This window comes from Melanaphis sacchari, unplaced genomic scaffold (genome assembly GCF_002803265.2).
Source record: "Melanaphis sacchari strain LSU unplaced genomic scaffold, SCAv2.0 Contig0_pilon_pilon, whole genome shotgun sequence".
Taxonomy (NCBI): domain Eukaryota; kingdom Metazoa; phylum Arthropoda; class Insecta; order Hemiptera; family Aphididae; genus Melanaphis; species Melanaphis sacchari.
In genome coordinates, this window is record NW_020270366.1 from 8,576,757 (window position 1) to 8,596,389 (window position 19,633).

Sequence of the window (19,633 nt, forward strand, 5' to 3'; positions counted from 1 at the left end):
ACATTATATTCTACAATGTTGTACCTCTATAGTCAACACAGAAACTATATTGATTTCAAGCATAAACGATTTATCATAAATACGTGGAAACTTCCATGCATCAATAATAAAATATATGGTCCTTATTACATTTATAAATTGTTATTGTTGTGAAGCATTAACAATAATATTTTAATTGTGTATAAGTAAGTCTAAAAACGAAATAAATAAAATGATTCAAGAATAATAACATACGACATTAATTATTAGAATATAATTTTTTTTTTAAGAACAGAATAATTTATACATTTGAAAACAACAAACGATAGAATTGTCATCATTGCAACATTGCAAGTATTATTTTATTTTGTATTCAAAATTACATTTTTATACCAAATAATTATTAGAGGAAATAAGTACTCATGGAAAATAAAAGGAATCAGATCAAAGTATATTTCATAATACATTGATTTAACATTGTATATAATGCATGTATATATATATATATATAAAAGAAATAGAAACAAAAATAATAAGTTATTAAATAATCTGATAAAATTTGGTCAAAGTTCTAAAGATTAAACAAATACATAAAAAAAGTACTTAAAAAAATTAATAAACTAATGAAAACTATTAATCACAGTAATTTAACAATACAATATGTTAAATCTACTAAAACAAATGCCTTGTAGTTTTTTATTTTTTCGTCAATATAATATATAATATATTATATTGCCAAATAGAAAATATTTTTATCACAATATTACATTTAATTATTATAAAATCTGTAAAAACCATAACCGGGCAATAATAATAAATTTGTATATATATACTATATACACATTCACAGACAAATCAGATATCTTAATTAACTATTAACGTATAGTTGATCGTAATAGAAGAGCTTTTCAATAATTTATACAAATTAACGTGAAGACTTGAGCTTCCATCGGAGAAATATGAATGCAGATATACGAAGCACAAAGAATATTATGATCAGGGCAATAATATCCAAAGAAAAGCTTGCGTCCGTCATATCTAATTCTCTTAGTGTGGTACTCGGTTTTTTGAAGTGGCAATAAATCTAAAAATTTAAAAGATTTTAAACCATGTATAACATCATATAAGATATTGTTTTTGTACCTGGTGACATTGGAGGATTGTTCGGTTATAACCATAAGTAGCCAATGCTGTACCTTCAAAACCATAACGGATATAACTTAAGTATGTGATCCATCGCAAATAAATAGGTATAGCATCAAAGCTAACAAAGAAACCAGAGAAAAGCAAGAAAGGTACAGACATGACTGGTGCTAAGAACACTCCGTTCTAAAACAAATAGTGATTTTAAATTAGTTAAAAATAATATAATGTAATTATTACTATAAATTATAGTTGACTTACTTGTACATTCATTGCAGCTCCAACTACAAGTCCAACACTTTGAGCAACAAATGATATGAGAAGACAGGCTGATAAGAACATACCAAATCTGAACATTTCAAGTGGTTGTGAAGTCATGTAATACACAATACCCACATACATGACACAAAATATTGCCTTAAGAAAAAACAAAAAAGAGAATACATTAAGGTAAGATATTTTATAGTAATTCTTATTACTCAGGTAAATTTTCATATTAATTAGATATTAATTTATTATACTAATATAAAAAAAAATTACCTGGAACGGAATATCTGATAATGTAATAGCTAAGTAATATGATCTGAGAGAATACCATCTATTAAAATTTTCTTTGATCAAAACAGGCAATTCTAGAGGGACTGTAAAAATGGATTATGTATTTTACTAATTTTTAATTATTTATTAAACAATGAATTGGTAAACTTACATGACAAAATGGTGATTGTCATTGATGTGTACATAAGGAACAACATGTTGAAAAATAGAAATCCAAGATTACTAAGTACTTTGGCACCATCATTACCAATATCATAATACAATGAACCAATTAAAAATCCCACCAAAATATGAGCAAACAAACGTAAGTACATAAGAGTCTGAAATTAAATTATCCAGTTATTATTAATTAATTTAAACATTTTCATAATTTATCTAGTTTGATAAAAATATACCCAATCTCTTCTGCTGAAAAGTAATGTACGCTTAAGAACAATCCAAAATTGAGCAAATTCAGATGTAGCATATCGCTGTTGACTACTTGGTAAACCATTCTTTAATAAGGTATCAGTTGCTTCATCTGCATTATTTAGATTTCCAGTTTTTATTGAACTCAATTCTGAATTAAGAACAGAGCTATCATCTAAAACATTAAAAAAATTACTGTACATAATTATAATAATGATAAAACATATTTCATGAATAATTTATACAACATTAAATTACCACTTACCAGGTTTAGAAAATTGATTTCCTGCATACTGCAATAAACTATTAGAATCCACAGATTTTGATAATTTATCTATTTCGATGAAGTTTGAAGACAAGTTACTACCTGAAATCATAAAAAAGATAAAAAATTTAAAATATTTATTTTGAAAACATTTTGTAGTTTTCAAGATGATTAATTGTATAGTAATATTTACTTTTCATTATTTCTTTTTGGTTAACATTATTCAAATTTTCTGGTTGTGGGAAAGGTTTGCCAACTTGAATATCGTATTTTCCATTTTTAATGGCCGTCACTAATTTGCGTACATTGTCACCATACTCACCACATGACACTTCGATTACTGCGCAAGAATTTTATTAGTTATACCTTGAAATAATTTATTCGAGTATTGAATTTGACTCACGGTAAGACGCGGGGTTATGATAACTGGGACATTCAAGTCCGAGGGTGCCGAGGAAAGGGACGAGTTGTTTCGTGGATCCCTGGTAGACACATTGTCCTTCAGCAAGGGTGTACAGATGGTCAAACATCTCGAATAGTCGAGCACTGGGTTGATGAATCGTACAGATGATAGTACGTCCGCCACGACTAAGCGATTTCAGTAGGGAAATACATTGAAAACAAGAACTGCTGTCTAAGCCACTGAAATTATATAAATTAACATGTTTTAATATTTGTACGTGTTCGGACTTTATCGTGGTGCTGGTAATGTATCTAACCTAGTTGGCTCGTCGAAAAACATAATGGGAGGATTGTTTACAAGTTCAAGAGCGATAGACAAACGTTTTTTTTGCCCACCAGACAAATTGCTTGTCATTGTCCTTCGATGTTCTTGCAAACCTAATGTTTCTAATATTTCTTGAATCTAAAAACAATATTAAATTTATGAAAAATATCAATTTTTGTTTCTGCGGTTTTATAGATCTTCGTCAATCGTAAGGAACGGTAATAATTAAAATATAAATAGTACGAGTACTGCAACTAACCACTTGATATTTACTGTCCTTTGATATGTCTGATCCTAACTTTAACGAGGTAGCTACGTGCATAGCTTCTTCTACAGATAAATTGGCATGGAGTTGATTGTCCTGCATAATATAACATGACAATTTTCTGAATTGACTCAAATTTCTTTCATGCCCGTTAATCGTGATAGAACCTTTAACGCCGGAACATCTAAAAAGTAAAGTATAACGAGACATTAACACATATTATGATTACAGAATAGTAATTAGGCATGATTTTTTTTATTATATACAGTGGGAAATGAGTGTATGAGACGACATTAAACAGAACCAATAAATACCAAATTACGGAAAAAAAAAATTATTTATTTCGTGTGACAAAATATGAATTAACATTACAGGAATATGTAATAACGACCAATTAATGTACTATCGAAATGATTGATAAGTCTATAAACATTATGAACATATCATTTAGATACGCGTATATCCTTATTCAATTGATATGCCTATACATTCTAAATAATTATAATCAGTTTCTATATGCAATTAGATTTAACATTGAGTAAAAAAAATATATTTCGAACACTAAAAAAACTCCTCTAATCTTTTACTATTTTTCCGATACTAAAATTTAACGCAATATTTATAGTACAAGACAATGACTAAACTATAACCACATTATATAAACTCTTTTTACTTGTATCCCGTGAGTATGTTCAGCAGTGTGGATTTACCGGCACCAGACGGTCCCATTATGGCCGTCAATTCACCTGATCTCAAACGGCCGCTTACAGATTTTAAAATATTTTTGGAAGCTGAAAAACATGAAATAATATAGGTTAAATGCAATGTAAACAAAATATTTGAATTTAAGATGATCAGTAGCGTCTCAGTGATAAAAAGATTATAGTATATAGAAAAATCAAAAAAACTTTAAAACTCTCTGTTATTTAATGATTTTTTTTTTTTATCCTTAAGAAACTAAAAGCTGATATGTTAAATTAGTATATATCAGAGAATGTTTAAATCATTACACTAAAAAGTGATTTTGTTTAATTCAATTATTTTGCAGATTACATAATACACAAAATCTCAAAATTTTGTATCTTAGTCAATTAAGAGGATATAATCTCCTCTTTTTAATCACTTTTTTCCATATCCATTAAAAAATAATTTCAGAAAATTACTGCATGTTTCAAGGTTTTCTCTATATGAAATTGTATTGCTGTAACGCTACTAATCTCGAATTCTTTCAATATTGTTGATGATTTCAACACACATTGTAGTTGTACTACTGATTATAGACTTAGTAATTTCAATTTTTTTTATTTTAGTTTGTGAAATATCATCACAGTATTTTATATAAAACTAGCACACCGAGAAACTAAAAATGATTCAATAAGTCATACGCAATAGTGTAAGATCTGTTTTAATTGAAATTTACAAAATAAAATAAGTGTTTAATTATGCACATAGTGTAATACATTTAAAAAATATATTTCTTACGTATTATATAAATATGAATGTTAAATAAGGTCAATCATTACAAGTAGTTTCCGTAATTGTTTATACTTATCTATTTATATATATTTTAACATTAATATATAGTGTGTTATGCATACAAATATGATATTATGAAATATATTTTAAACAGCGGGTAAAGGCAACATAATGAGCTAAAATTAAAAGTTTATATTATCTAAGAACAGTAACTTACAAAGAAAATAGCAGTAAAAAAAAAAAATAAACAAACATGTCGATACAAATATTTAATTTAAAACTTAAGCTCAAAAAAATTGTAAATACATTCTTTTGAATGGTATGTCACAAGAAATATCAATGATAATTATTCTAAAAGAGGTTATATATTATATAGAAGGTATCTGCGAGTAGAAATATATAATTTGAATTAAATACCATGAACGTATTTAATCCGCTATACAGGACCTTCAAAAATTATGGATATACTTTGTGCACAACTGAAAATAATACAATATAATATGTACAAAGAAATAACAATTTTATGAGATTATATCATCATATGGTGATTTTTCCCTATTTTATTTTTAAAGATTTTTGTCCCGAAATATATGTAACAAATAAATAATAATAATAATAATAATAATAATATTATTATTATTATTATATGAAATATAAAGGTATACCATTGCAATACAATTTGAGAGATAGTATGATTAGGGGTTCTCCTTATGTCTGAAAAGTTGTATACTATAATATTATACAAGAACCGGTCTGATCGAGGACACTACACATATTGTGACCTTGCATTTTAAGTCTGCGAAGATTTTTTAAGTTAGTAAAATATTAATAGTCAACGTTTAAGTCAATGGTTAATGCATTACTAGTCATTAAAATTTCACTAAGAATTCTTCAAATACATGTAAGTAATGTAATACTTGATAATCCTTGTAATTTTGATGTGTTGTAAAAACAATACCAATTTTGTTCTTTAAAAGTCATAAGAAAAATAATATTACTTTAAATCACTAAAGCATTGAAGAAAAACATACGTAAACACTGTTTATTTCACAGACATTCATATGATTGTTATATACATAAAATTAGTTTCACTGAATTCAAAACACGATTCAGAACAAATAAATATCGTTTGCTCATAAATGTTCAAGATATTTTTTAAGTTTATGCTTTCTTTGTAGTTTCTTTGTTAGTTTCTGTTTTTTTTAATTTTAACAGCTATCGAGTAAAATAAGCTCCTTCAAGTACAAACTTAAACCTTAAGTTTAAATTTACAGTTCATAAGTATATCCTAAGTGCTTTTTAAATTATTTCAAAGTGTTCAAAAAATTTAAAAATATTTAAAAACCAATAAATACAAATGTTTATTAAATTATATACAGCACTTCCAAGAATTTTGATTTAACGGAACAATTTAAATATTATTTTATTTTTTATTTCACAATTTCAAAATATCCCACCTAGTTTGTACTCATCATAATAAAAACGTAAAAAATAATTTTAATTTATTTGAAACTATAAAATAATAATTCTTATTTATATCTACAACATTTATTTAATTTTAGTATTGAATAAATTTATGTGCAATCATTAGTCATATTATTAAAAGACAAAGTTTTTTTTAACATTCACAATGATAAATATTATCGAATTTATTATTATTCTTATAATAATTAAAACAATTTAATGTTTATATTTTTTGTATTTTTAGTGGTAGCACAATAAGGAAATTGCCTTTAATACATAATAAGCGATAGTCGCGTATTTGTTATTGAAATATACAAACGAGTTTCGGTCATGGGTAAATAGTGATTGAGACGCATCCGGTAATTATGGGTAAATGCAAGTTATTGCAAGTATTGGAGTATGTAATATATTTAAATAATAAAGTCTAAATTAAACGAAATAATAAAACAATTTCTAAATGCTCACCTATTGGTAGACATAAAAAACATACAGATAATAATTATCTAATAAACAATAATAATATATCTGTTTCAATAATCCAATATTTAATGGGTTAAATTCCAATGATTTTTTTAAATCAATTTTATTATCATTAATTCGTTACATAATATGTTTATGATTGAATATAATTATTGATAAAAGTTCACTTCGTAAAATCACGTTCAATATTTAAATCATACATATTATGAATCAATAATCGCCATAGCTCGAATAAGATAAAATTAAAATTAAAATACAAAATTGTGATTATATTATCTATAAATAATGTAGTATAACCGAAAATTCGTCTTTTTTTCGTGTAAATGGGTATTAAATGAATACAAAATAATAAATATTACTTATTAATTTGATAAATATAAATTAATTGGATAAACCATATCAATTTTTTAAACTTAAATCCACAATTTTCTTTTATAACATTTGGATGAAATTATACTATTATTCTATATGGGTAGTACTTAACTGTTTTTTAAGCAGGTTATGACAATTTAGTATCGTTTTTTTATACTCAAGCTTAAATGAAAAGTCAGGAAAACTTTTAAATAAAAAAAATAAAACAACAAAAAAGTATAGTTTTTAGAGAAATGGTACTTAAGAAGGCATGCCTCCTCCTCACTAAATGTCTCAGAAGTTATTTTAAATTCATATATATTTATTTTATTTTTTTTTATAAGCACGTTTTTGTAGTTATGATAATATTATATTTACCTAATATTAATTGATAATACGATCGTGAAATAACACAATATTATTTTTAATTCAATGAATTTCAGGAAGTAAAATTATTATAGCTTCCCTTCCTAAAAAAATATTTTGGACAATTAATTTTATAAATTAACGAATTTAAGTTCTTAATACTATAATAATACTAAAGTTATACAAATTAAAATATGTAACCTTCGATTTCTTAATGGCGTGTATAAGCATAACCTCATTTAGTAATTTAATTCAAAACGTAAAGAAATTAACATGTATGGAATTTGAATAGTACTGAAAAAATACCTAGGTATATGATACTGATATCGTAGTATTTTGATAACAGTAGATTAATGAAAACAATTAAAAGTTCATTCTTTTTATTTAAATTTTTATGAACATTTTGGAAAACACTGTTTTGGATACCTAATACTTTTCATGGACTATACTTATATATGTAATGGTTACAGGTAGGGGATACTCGACCTTCTGCCATTTCCCGCTTATTAATCGTCGTTATGTATTTGGTAATAAGTTATTATAATGAAAAGATGTTTCTTTTACAAACGTATGGGTATAGCCTAGAGTATAATAATTTAATATTTAAAAATCGACGGGAAAAAAATTACAAAAGAAATCGACCCAAGCATAATACACGCTATAGGTATACGCGAGATGTTATTGCCAACCGTTTAATAACCATACCTATAGGTAACTAATATTATAACGGGCTTGGACTCAAAAACAATAACAACTAATAAGAAAACAATGAGTAAACGCTGATTCGTCAGCCTTCGCAACAGTAATAATTTACCTACTGTAATAATATAATATGTGTCGGACATAATAATACGCGTGATCAAGATGAACTTTAGACACTTCAATAAATAAATAGTAAATTGTGTCATATCATGTTTTAGATTCCCAGTGCTGTGACCTTATATCCACGGGCAAATCTCCTATACCTACTAACGTTAAATATTTATACATATTATTATATCAGTTAAATTGGCCATAATAACCTCATTTACAAATTTCTACTACCTTTCATTATTTTATGCACCGTATAATTTTGAGATAATACGTTCTACAAAGTAGTGGTGAACGAGTGAAGACATAAGGGTAATGAGTTATAATTATATGTAAATTGTAAATAGGCATGTTCATGAAAACCAAGAATTGGAAAAGTTTCAAGAAGAACGCGTACCCTACTAAATTCTTTATAGCTCATCAATTAATATTTGTTGATACGAAGACAAACCGTATAGTTAAATTACACCGACAGAATCGATATTAAGATGGTCATTATGGTTAAGTGAACTACATGATAATGTTGTCTGCAATGGCCTCGTCGACACAAATACAATAAATACGCAATAAATAATATAACAACTGACATGATTGTATTCGTCAACTTGATTTGTCAGTTTTAAGCTATAGTTTATATATATATATATATATATATAAAACGCATGATTTTTGCACTATACTCATCTACATAGGATATAAATATGAATATAATGTATAAAAATATGATTGAATAAACACTTACTGTTTTTGGTGCCTTCGGTCACAGTGTACATAAGGTCAGAAAAGGCGATGTCCACAGGCGGCCTCTTGGGAAGGTGACTCAGGGTCTTGGGTTGACATGGCGTAATTGTCACTTTGACTGCACCGGATTTTCTGTCAACAGACACGGGATCCATAATTAAACGACCGTCTTGTTTCACGGCGGACAGTTCGTCCATTGGGACAACGATGGATTCATCGATTATAGTCATGATGAATTATCGCTGCAGGTGCAACAGGATTAACACTTTTGTGCGCGTTTTTTAATATTACGTCTCTAAATTTATAAATATTTGTACGGAAATCAATGTCCGGTTTCCGTTTGAATTGAATTCAAAAAGAATATGAAACCGATTTTAACTATCACGCATAATTTAAACGGGAACGTACAAGGACCGTTTGCTTGCAGTTCATCGCAACCACTACTAGCTACATAATATTACTACACTGACGAGCTTGACTACGTTTTTTTTTGCTTGCGCGCCGTAGTAGCGCGGCGCTCGCATATGTATAATGAATATAATAACAGTTGACGACTGAATGTTTTAATAGTAGGGACTAGGAAATAACCTTTGTTTGCCTTGAAAGACGCCGCCGTTCCCCACTACTAATGCTGACTCTATCACTCTATATATTTATATACGCGGTAAAATTATGCACACCATCCGATAGATAGGTAAATTAGTGAAATCAAAATAATACTATCCGGTGTGTGTGTAAATTTTTTTATGACGTATTATATGACCATGTTGGTCTATCTGTCAAATATTTAAACGGCACAAAGGGTAATTGTGCTACTGCATTATTTTATTAGATACATACAAATATACGGACTAAATTAGTGTCGATAGTGTGTACAATACTATAATATTATAATAACGTTTTTAATTCGTTTTTAAGCATGGCATGGAGCTAAATGTAAATCGATAAATTGGTTAGGTCAAAATACTACAAAAATGCACACGTCTTTTGTAGAAACACCAACTTTTTAAATCTAAACAAGACTTGAATGTTATATTTTTTATTGTATTTTTGATTACTTTAAAATAATAATGTATTAATTAAAATATATTATGTTATAAGAAGCAATTTTAATTGGTTACTGACATATTTACTAAAATTAACTTAACTTAAATACATCTAATACAAACTTTCATTCAAGGAATAAGAGTATTCAGATATTGAATACGAAAAAAAGTTAGGTTAACAATTGTTCCTAATATGTATTTAATTTATTCAAATAAAAGTATATCTTATACATCTTTTAACCTTTGCGTGTGTAATACAACTTTTTGAGTATACTGACAACGTCATTATGTGATGTCAAACAAAAATAGAATAAAATTCTTATTAATATGTATAATAGAAAAATATTTATAGGTATTTTCTGGTAAGTAAATGGTATCAGAAGAGGGTCTTAAGTTAAAAGTCAAGGATCATTTTCAAGTTTTTATTTTTTCATGTGCTTAATTTATGTTTTATAGTAATTTTATTTCATGTCCAAAAAATCGAATAGATAAAAAAATTACTACGACTTGGTAAATTTGATTTTTTTTTTACTTATTATAGTTTTAATTTGAAAATTATTATTATTATTTAGTCGATTGTATTAAAATTAATAAGTCTATGCGGTCAATATGTTAAAATAATTTAATTTCTCATTTCAAAGAGTAGAAGCAGGTATTAATATACGTTTAACAATAAATTACTTTAATTAATATACTTATGAACACTTAATTTTACTATGTACCTATACCTGGAGATAAATTTTAATAACTCTACCAAAAACAATAAATAATGAGATTTTTATTATTATTATTTTATTGTAGGTCATAATAATATAGAGTGAATAACATCGTGATTGTTATGAGTTAAACGTTATTGATTTAATAGATTGAAAATATACTTATTTTCTTAAATTAACTTTTAATTACACTGAATAGATAAACGAGTTTTATATATTACATTAAGCATATAATATATAGGGTATTTAAAGGAACAATAGCATAAAATTAAAATCACAGTTGAATTCAAATGATCCAGGATAAGTAAGCATACATGTGGAAGGGACCGAGGACATACAGAATGAAATTTGAGATTTAATTAAAATACTTCATGTATCTAATGTATACATACACTATAAACCCTCCTCCTGGTCCTTTAAAAAATGTAACTGGATCATAGTAAAAATAATACTTATATACTTCCGTTACTATATACCTAAGATTACATCAGTTAAATATGAGTTGGCATTTTTTATACTAATCACAATAAAAAACAAAATGTAAAACAATTAATTTGAAAATTAACCATTTGAAACTATGAGGATAAGGGCATTTGTAGATATCGCAGGCCGCAGCTATATTTTTTGAAATCGGACATATCCTTATCATTTTTAGACAATAATTTTAAACATGGTATAAAAATAAGATAAATAAATAACTTAATAAAAAAAAAGATTTATGTATTTGTTTTTATATTTTAGTTAACCTTTCCCAACCAAAAGACTTACACAATATCTAAAACTATTAGATATAACAAGAAATACATTTAATTAATTTTACAGTATACATTCCAAAGTGTTTGAAATATAAATAAAGTATTTCATTAAAATAAAATCTGCATACTTTATATTTTATGACCCGTGTTTGAATAATAAGAATAATATATTTTGTTTTTATTTTCACAACTTATTATGGGTATATAAGTATTTTGTAATTTATTAAGTATACTCATGCAATAAGTCATAAATCAACATAATTATTACAGATATCTAGGTACATAAGGCGAAATTAATATTATTAAGACTAAATATGCATACAGTACCAGACTATTACCTATATTGCAATGTAATTTATTTTGTACAATTCCAACATCCAATTAGTACAGGTAATACTATATTAAATAATAATGCGGTACACTCCGTAAACTGTGTATTATCGGTACTATAAATATATATTGTACGTCTCATTACACATTTTTTTATTTGTATTATGCTGTTATAATGATTTTTATGTTACTTAAAGATTTCAGTATATTAATAGACATTTTTGTATTTATCATTAATGAAAGAAATTACTATAAATTATAATAGATAAACATTGCTTAAATAATTTTTAAAATATTTAATATCATGAGAAAACTGAAACATTTAATACGCTTTGTATAACAGAGAATTTCATAAATCAAATAAATTATGTGTAATAAAATACGCAATTTAATATTAAAAATTATACAACTAAATCATTTTATGTTTTTGAATTTTTTTCATAAATACATTTATATTAGATACAAACTGATTACAATAAAATAATTACCTATTATTTATTGCAATTACGATTTTTCTAACACGATTTATGATCTATTTAAAATATTGGATTCTTTAATCGCAATTACCTATAGTACGTAGGTAGGTATAATGTATTTTATAATATATATAAAACCGTGTACTATACTCTATAGACTTCATAACTTCTCCTCTCACCCTTGAATTAAGAATCGCTGATATAAAATACATAGGAAGTGCATCGTGCATGTGTCGAATTAAGTACGATTAATTGAAATATAGATGAACAATGTTACAGCCTTAATAAATGTAATTATGTAAAACAAAATACACGCGTGTCGCTTGTATTGTATTTCATGACTACAACGATGTTCTTGATAATTCTATTTTTTAATTGCCTATTGTTTTAATGCCATAATATATACTTTATCATTACAATTAGTGGTATAAATTAATACAAAAATATTATGTATTACATATTGTATACATTTAGTTTCATAACTTTGTATTATTACTCAACAGACGCACTAACGCACAGATCGCAAAGACATTCTCCGTCACCCATCAACCTTATAACGTTACTGACACCAACTTTCTACTTATTATATTTATATTATTTTTATTCTAAAATTTAAAATACATTGTCTGTTAATATAACACTCTAAATTGGTTTAAAGTTCTAATATACATATGAATTGAATATAAATAAGTAATAATGATACGATTTAATGAATCCACAGCATATAATAAACATAACTTCTGATTTAAGTAAAATCATAAAAAGTTCAATTTTTACTTCAACTAAAATATTTGATTTAGACAAAAAATTAATCATCTATATTTATCTAAAAATGTATTAATGTATTTTTAATATATTTTTTTCAAAACCTTTCCATCTTAATGAGGAAACTGTGTTTCTGAGTAACTCATTATATAATAACTTTCTATTAACATAACTATTTTAATATCATAATATCAATTTTATAAGTGTACTTCAGTAGTGTATCGCGTGTCTTAAAAAGACCCAAAGAAGCAAAGCAACGTAGTGTAGATAATAAAAATATTAAAAAAAGAAAAATATGATGATTTAAATAAAATATTTATTAAATAAGCATGTAAGGTACGTTAAATAAAAAAAATATTTATACATATAACTAGTTCATTTTAATTCAACAATTATCTTTATAAAATATTTAAAAATGATGTAAAAATATCACGTTTATAACGCCAACGTATCAACAAAGTAATATTTTTAAATAAACATTATTATTATATAAACAATAATAAAATACAAGCACGTGCATGAAATAAGTTTTATCTTATAATACTTTCAAAAAACTAGGTTGCCAAAATTTATTAATTATTAAACAATTTAATTAAATGTATTTAAAAACTAGCAACAGTAGTTTAGCATGTAAAAGAATATTTAAAGATAATGCAAATACAACATGGATACTTGAATATAATAAATAAATATTTTATTGTAAATTTAAAAAAATTATATAGCATAATTATTTTAAATAACAATGAAATTAATAAATGTACGTTTTTGATATTTTCAGATATATATGTCCTCCTTGAAGAACGCAACAACAAAATCAGTTTTTTTAGATATTTTGTGTAAAATTTATAAAATTTATAAAATTTCATAGGTTTATATTTCAATATTTGTAAATACTTAAATTTTACTAAAGGATTAAAGGTAAAAAAATATTGACAATCTACAAAAAATGCAGGAGAAATCGCTGCATATGAAAATATTACTGAGTATTATGATTTTCAATTGCAATAATAATATAATACACCAAGGTTATTTATAAATGATGATAACTTTCAAAGATTATTTCATCAAATACTAAATATAGTAAACCAAATTCTTTCAAAAATTGATTTTTTTGAATACTATAATTTATGATTACCTATTTTATAGGAGAAATAAATAGGTAAGATCTTAACAAAAATGAATTTCGTAGAATTACGTACAAAAGAAGGTGGAAGAAATTCTTGTCTCTTGATCGAATTATATTTTTATACGTAGATACATATAATAATAATATAATACCTACAATAATATACAATAATAGCAATAACTAATGAAATATGGCGGAAGACTCTTACCCTTTTTCCAAATATGTGTATCATCAAGTACCAACTTATATTTAATTGTTCATGATTTATTTTAAAATATATAAAAATCTTACAACTATATGGCCGTCTACTATACACATAGTGTACCTATTTATTCTGTAAGCGCTTAGTGATAAAATTATATATTATGCTTACTTATATATATGAGTAGAGTACAGATTTTTATGCACTAAAAAATATTGAAATATGCTTTATAATATGCAATAAAAATTATAAAAATATGCAAGAAATTTTTTTTTTATTTATGTAAAATTTATAAATTAAACAATTTACAATAATTAATTACTTAAATAAATTAAGTAGGTATATAAAAATTTTTCGTTTCAATATTGAATATATTTCGAATTTTGTAGAAATATACAGAAATATACAAATAAAATTTCACTATTAGATTCAAATTATTATAATTTGTGAAAAAAATAATAAGTCCACGCTATGGTTATTATTTAATGCTAAAAAAATTATTTTTAATATTTCTACTTGACAAAATATTATTTTACACAATTTTTTTTTTAACTTTTGCTTTAATATGCAATATATTTAGAATTTTGTAAAAATATGCAACAACCATTAAATATACAGAAATATGCAAAAAAAAAATTCACTATTAAAGTAAAATTATTACGATTCATGAAGATAACTGATAAAAATCCAAAAAATTAAAAGGAAAAGATATATGTGATTGCATAGAAATCTGCGCTTTATTTGAGTATATATAAATATGGTACGTAATATATTTTATTATAATATATCAATTTCGATACTTAATGTTGAAGTTTTTTTTTTTTAAACTAAACGACTCATACCGCATGTAATTTACAAATATTTCTACGAATTTAGAGAAGAATTTAGTTAGTAAATAGAATGTTCTATTACGTTTTAGTACCTTGAACTTTTTTTGAGATATTACAAACATAATAAAAGAATAATATATTATAGCTGTAGTTAATATCAAACCTACCAAAAATGAATACGTTTAAAAAAATATATTTAAATTGCAATAAACATATACTAACAAAAATATAAGTAAAAATTATCTTTCATCATTGTAAAATATATTCAAACTCAGTAAAATGATAAATGGACAACAGATATACCCAGGCGATTAAATAACCCAATATGTAAGAAACTAAAACATAGTCCATTTATATTTTAAGAAAACATTGATACCACAAAAATGTTATATACTAAAAATTTCACTAGCATCATTTCTATGAAATAATAAGATTTATAATCATATAGTTACTTTCATGCATAGCGAGTTTAAATGTATAGTTGCATCAACAAATTATCTTTTCAAATAATTACACAATTCTTCTTCCAGAGAGAAAGTAACTACTAAATTCCTTGACCTAATCATATGTTATTTGTAAATATTGAATAAATATCTAATATCTTCTTAAGATCTATATGTTGATAAAAATATACAGAATATGAATAATACAACATATTAAAAAAGTGGAAGATATATTCTAAATTATGATTTATTTAAAATAATTATAAAAAAATTTTATATCATAGAATTTTTATATTCTGTGAAATAAAAAATATTAACTTAGATTTTTTTAATACCCCTTTAATATATCTATAATTAGGATAAGTTTAACAATATAAGTATTGATTATTTTAAATAAATTTCTCCAACATTTGTTACTAGCAATATAGATTCAGAGAACAAAAAAACAGGTTTTACAATTCCAACAGTTGTTGGTTTGAGGAAAAGTGAAAGTGAAACTGAAGGCTTAATTTATAAGATCCTCAACAAACCAAGCCTATGTACATATTGTGTTATAACAGAATGTCAGACTGCAAATCATAGATAAGAACAGATTTTATTAATAAAGTATACATTAAAAAAATAACTAGGGCCTTCAACTGCAAAAAAAAGCAGTTATAAAATTACAATTTATTAAAACATCTACCTTGAACAAAATTAATACTTGATCTCACACATATTTTTTAATAAAAATAAAATCTAGTTACAATCAAACTAAAAACAATTTAGCTAAGACATAAAATTTAAATATTATGCATATACTATTTTTTTTTTAAATTTAGAACTATATAATTAAAAAGTTGATTGAGGTAAATATTTTGAAGGATAGAAAATATATTGCATTGTTTTTAGGAAGTAGCTTAAAGCCCAATAACTAAGAAAAATACCATACTTTTTATTTTTTGATTTTTAAGTAAAAAAAAAATGTTTAAGGTATAATTGTTTTGTGCGATAATACTAAAAATACATAAATATTAATATAAATAACTCAAGTAAGTATTTAAGAGATAACAGACCTATATGTGCAGTCTTACTAATACAAAACATAGAAAATAGTATGCTGGGAAGAATTCATTTTACTGTTTTATTTTAGTATTAAAGTGATTTCATAAATTTTAAAATGCTTATACCTTGCTTTAAAATTAAAATATAAAAAAAAACCTATAAGGAGTTCTGAATAATTATCTAAATTTTAAATTTAATAATAGTAAAAATAAAAAAAAAAACATAATAAATTGTATTCTTCTTAACATACAATTTTCTGTTATGTGTTATACAGTCAGTAAGACAGAATCCTGTAAGACATCTTCTTAATTATAAATAACATATTTATTTTCTTACATAAAATAATTATTTTAACTATAAATTAGTGTATTATTAGGAAATCATTTAAAGAACTAGGAAGTAAAAACTTAGGTAGTATCTCTAAATTTTATATAATATATATGTCTAAAAATAATAATGTATCTAATGCTATAACTACTGATGATAATAATTTTAAAGAATACTTAAATAGATATCAAAACGTTTCTTTAATTCTAAATTTAAATTTATAAACGTTTATAAAATAAAATATCTTGTAAAACATTAAAACCCACTAAATAATTTAAATACAAATTTTCAATACTCCTATAATAATTAATTAATTTACATAGAGGTATTAAAGAAATACACATATATAACTATGCTCAAAATAATTTGACTAACCTAAATAATTTAATACCTACCATAGTTTCATGATCAATATTTAATTAACTTTTATTGTAAACAATTTATTTACTAGTATGCCAATCAGTATAAGAAATTATTTACTAAATAAATTTTTAAGTACCTAAAAGATAAATACAGTTTAAACTGTGTATATTTAATAAATACCGATAAATATATTACCTATAAAATTGCAATCCCTCCCTGCATCATCAATTATAAGCATAACTAAAGAAGTGCATGCCTACAACTAGCAAAAAAAAGACACATTTTTCTTCTTTGATAAATTAGAATTACCTTTCTAAAATTAATTTTTTTTGTACCTATTATTTTTCATATAATATTATGTTTTTAATTTTAATAATATGTATTTAAATTGGACCACTCCCATATTATTTATAAACAAATAAAATTAATTAATTAAATACTAGCCTATTAGTTTTGAAATAAGAAAAATAGCACATGTTTTTTAACTAAAATTTTTATTAGTGGAGATATTTATTGTTTATCTCAATTCCTTAAAAACAATATTTGTAGCTAAAAAGATAAAATATGATATAACTTTCATATTCAGGAGTGGACTGGCCAAGGAGGTAAAGGGGCAATCACCTACCAGGATCTTGATAGTGTCAATTAATAAAAATTATATATATTTAAGTATAAAAAGTAATATTAAAATAAAATAGTTAAATAGGTACCATTTATTTTCAAATGAATGAAAATTAATTAAGCACTATTAACTAAAAATATTTATTAATTAAAATGTGATAATAATAGGTCCAGTTGATTAACCCTCAGGACCCCTCGATACCTAGTCCCCCCTGAGTATATTACATATTTAATAATATTGACCATTGCATGTTAGATATAAAATATACAATGTCTTGTGTAGTGGTAAATTGTGAATCCACACTGTGCAAAAGTGTCATTAACAAATTTTATCAACATATATATCGATTACAGTATTTGTAAACACAACCACACTATCACGAGTAATATATTCATCTGAATTATAAGCATTGAAAAACCTATAAAAAAATGTGCTGCAATTGTGTTAGCTAGATACCAGACATATATTATGCGGGTGCTATACAGATGTCAGTAAACATTTTTCAAAAAAATGAAGGCAAACTTCAATACTTAAACTTAATATTATACAATTTTAAGTCGTAAACAAATCTCTTGTACTGCCCCATCCAACCGGATAACTAAAATGGTACATGGAGCAAGTTATGATTGACACATACAAGAAAATCTCTGTGCACAAGTTGTGATCTTTGTCCTAACCTAACGCAAAGGATAATCTGAAGATTTAAACCCAAATTAAATGTATATTTATGTATCCAATCACAAGCCAAACCAACCGACACTAGGTACCCTCAATTGCAATACCATAAATTCATAATAATTTAATTAAGTATCACGATATATACATATAGGCGATATCCAACGTAAATATAACTCACTTGTTGTTATTCAACACAAAGGAATTCATACTTGACGACGTGGATAAAACGGAATATCGTCGATAACGATATTACCCGGGCAATGTCGGGGTACACTTTCGGACGAAACTAGCACTACACTACCCCAAAATAATCGTGGTCGGACGAATGTCTCACGATTGATGTGGATTCAGAATATACAGTTTACGTTATTAATAAACTTCACGATTAGACGGTGATTAGCAGACGACCAAATAGTTAAAGACGCGCACTACAAAATAGATCCATGATGACGATTGAGTGCTGACTAACTAACTAAAAGTCTAAAACGACTAAAACTAAACGGGTTATCGTTATCATCGAAAGTAAAACCGCAGCGAGCTGGTGAAGTGGTGAGTGTTGACGCAAGCGTCTCACGCTCACGCGACAAGTAGGGATGACATTAAAATATCGATGTTTTAAAAACATCGATATTTCAAGCTAAAGTAATCGAGGTTTTACATAGATGGTTACGTTTCAATATTTTGCAATTTGCATCGATGTTTACATTTCAATGTTCGTGAATATTTTATATTCTTTAATACATTGAAATGATTTTAAAATGTTCTGTTACTAGCACATTAAAAATATATAGTTTATATTAACTTGTTTTTGAATCAACGAAAAATTGATCGAAATTCGAAGTTGTTTTAAAACAGTAAGCACAGAGTGCTTTACGAA

The 19,633-nt window shown here is 25.1% G+C and overlaps 1 protein-coding gene across 2 annotated transcripts; it reads right to left on the reverse strand.

Annotated features, from left to right (window-relative positions):
* Positions 1-747: 747 nt before the first annotated feature.
* On the reverse strand, positions 748-19,280 carry LOC112591882 (ATP-binding cassette sub-family G member 4). Of its 2 annotated transcripts, XM_025335824.1 has the most exons (14): positions 18,935-19,280; positions 9,035-9,165; positions 4,019-4,136; positions 3,340-3,529; positions 3,073-3,218; positions 2,757-2,995; positions 2,547-2,693; positions 2,354-2,455; positions 2,076-2,263; positions 1,832-2,000; positions 1,663-1,763; positions 1,384-1,539; positions 1,123-1,308; positions 748-1,063 (listed from the first exon to the last, which is right to left on the reverse strand). In XM_025335824.1, the coding sequence occupies exons 1-14, from the start codon at positions 18,961-18,963 to the stop codon at positions 905-907; spliced, it is 2,061 nt and encodes a 686-aa protein (XP_025191609.1). In that variant the 5' UTR covers positions 18,964-19,280; the 3' UTR covers positions 748-904. The 2 variants fall into 2 exon arrangements, with proteins under 2 accessions (XP_025191609.1, XP_025191601.1); XM_025335816.1 differs by lacking the exon at positions 18,935-19,280 and having other exon boundaries at positions 9,035-9,555.
* Positions 19,281-19,633: the final 353 nt, after the last annotated feature.

What these genes read in the sequence shown, in the direction of transcription:
- LOC112591882 (XM_025335816.1), bottom strand. Translation starts at nt 9,263, where the DNA reads ATGACTATAATCGATGAATCCATCGTTGTCCCAATGGACGAACTGTCC. An exon ending in CCAAAAAGAAATAATGAAAA is followed by an intron (nt 2,456 to 2,546) that starts GTAAATATTACT and finishes TTATGATTTCAG; the next exon opens with GTAGTAACTTGTCTTCAAAC. An exon ending in CAATCCTCCAATGTCACCAG is followed by an intron (nt 1,064 to 1,122) that starts GTACAAAAACAA and finishes TTAAATTTTTAG; the next exon opens with ATTTATTGCCACTTCAAAAA.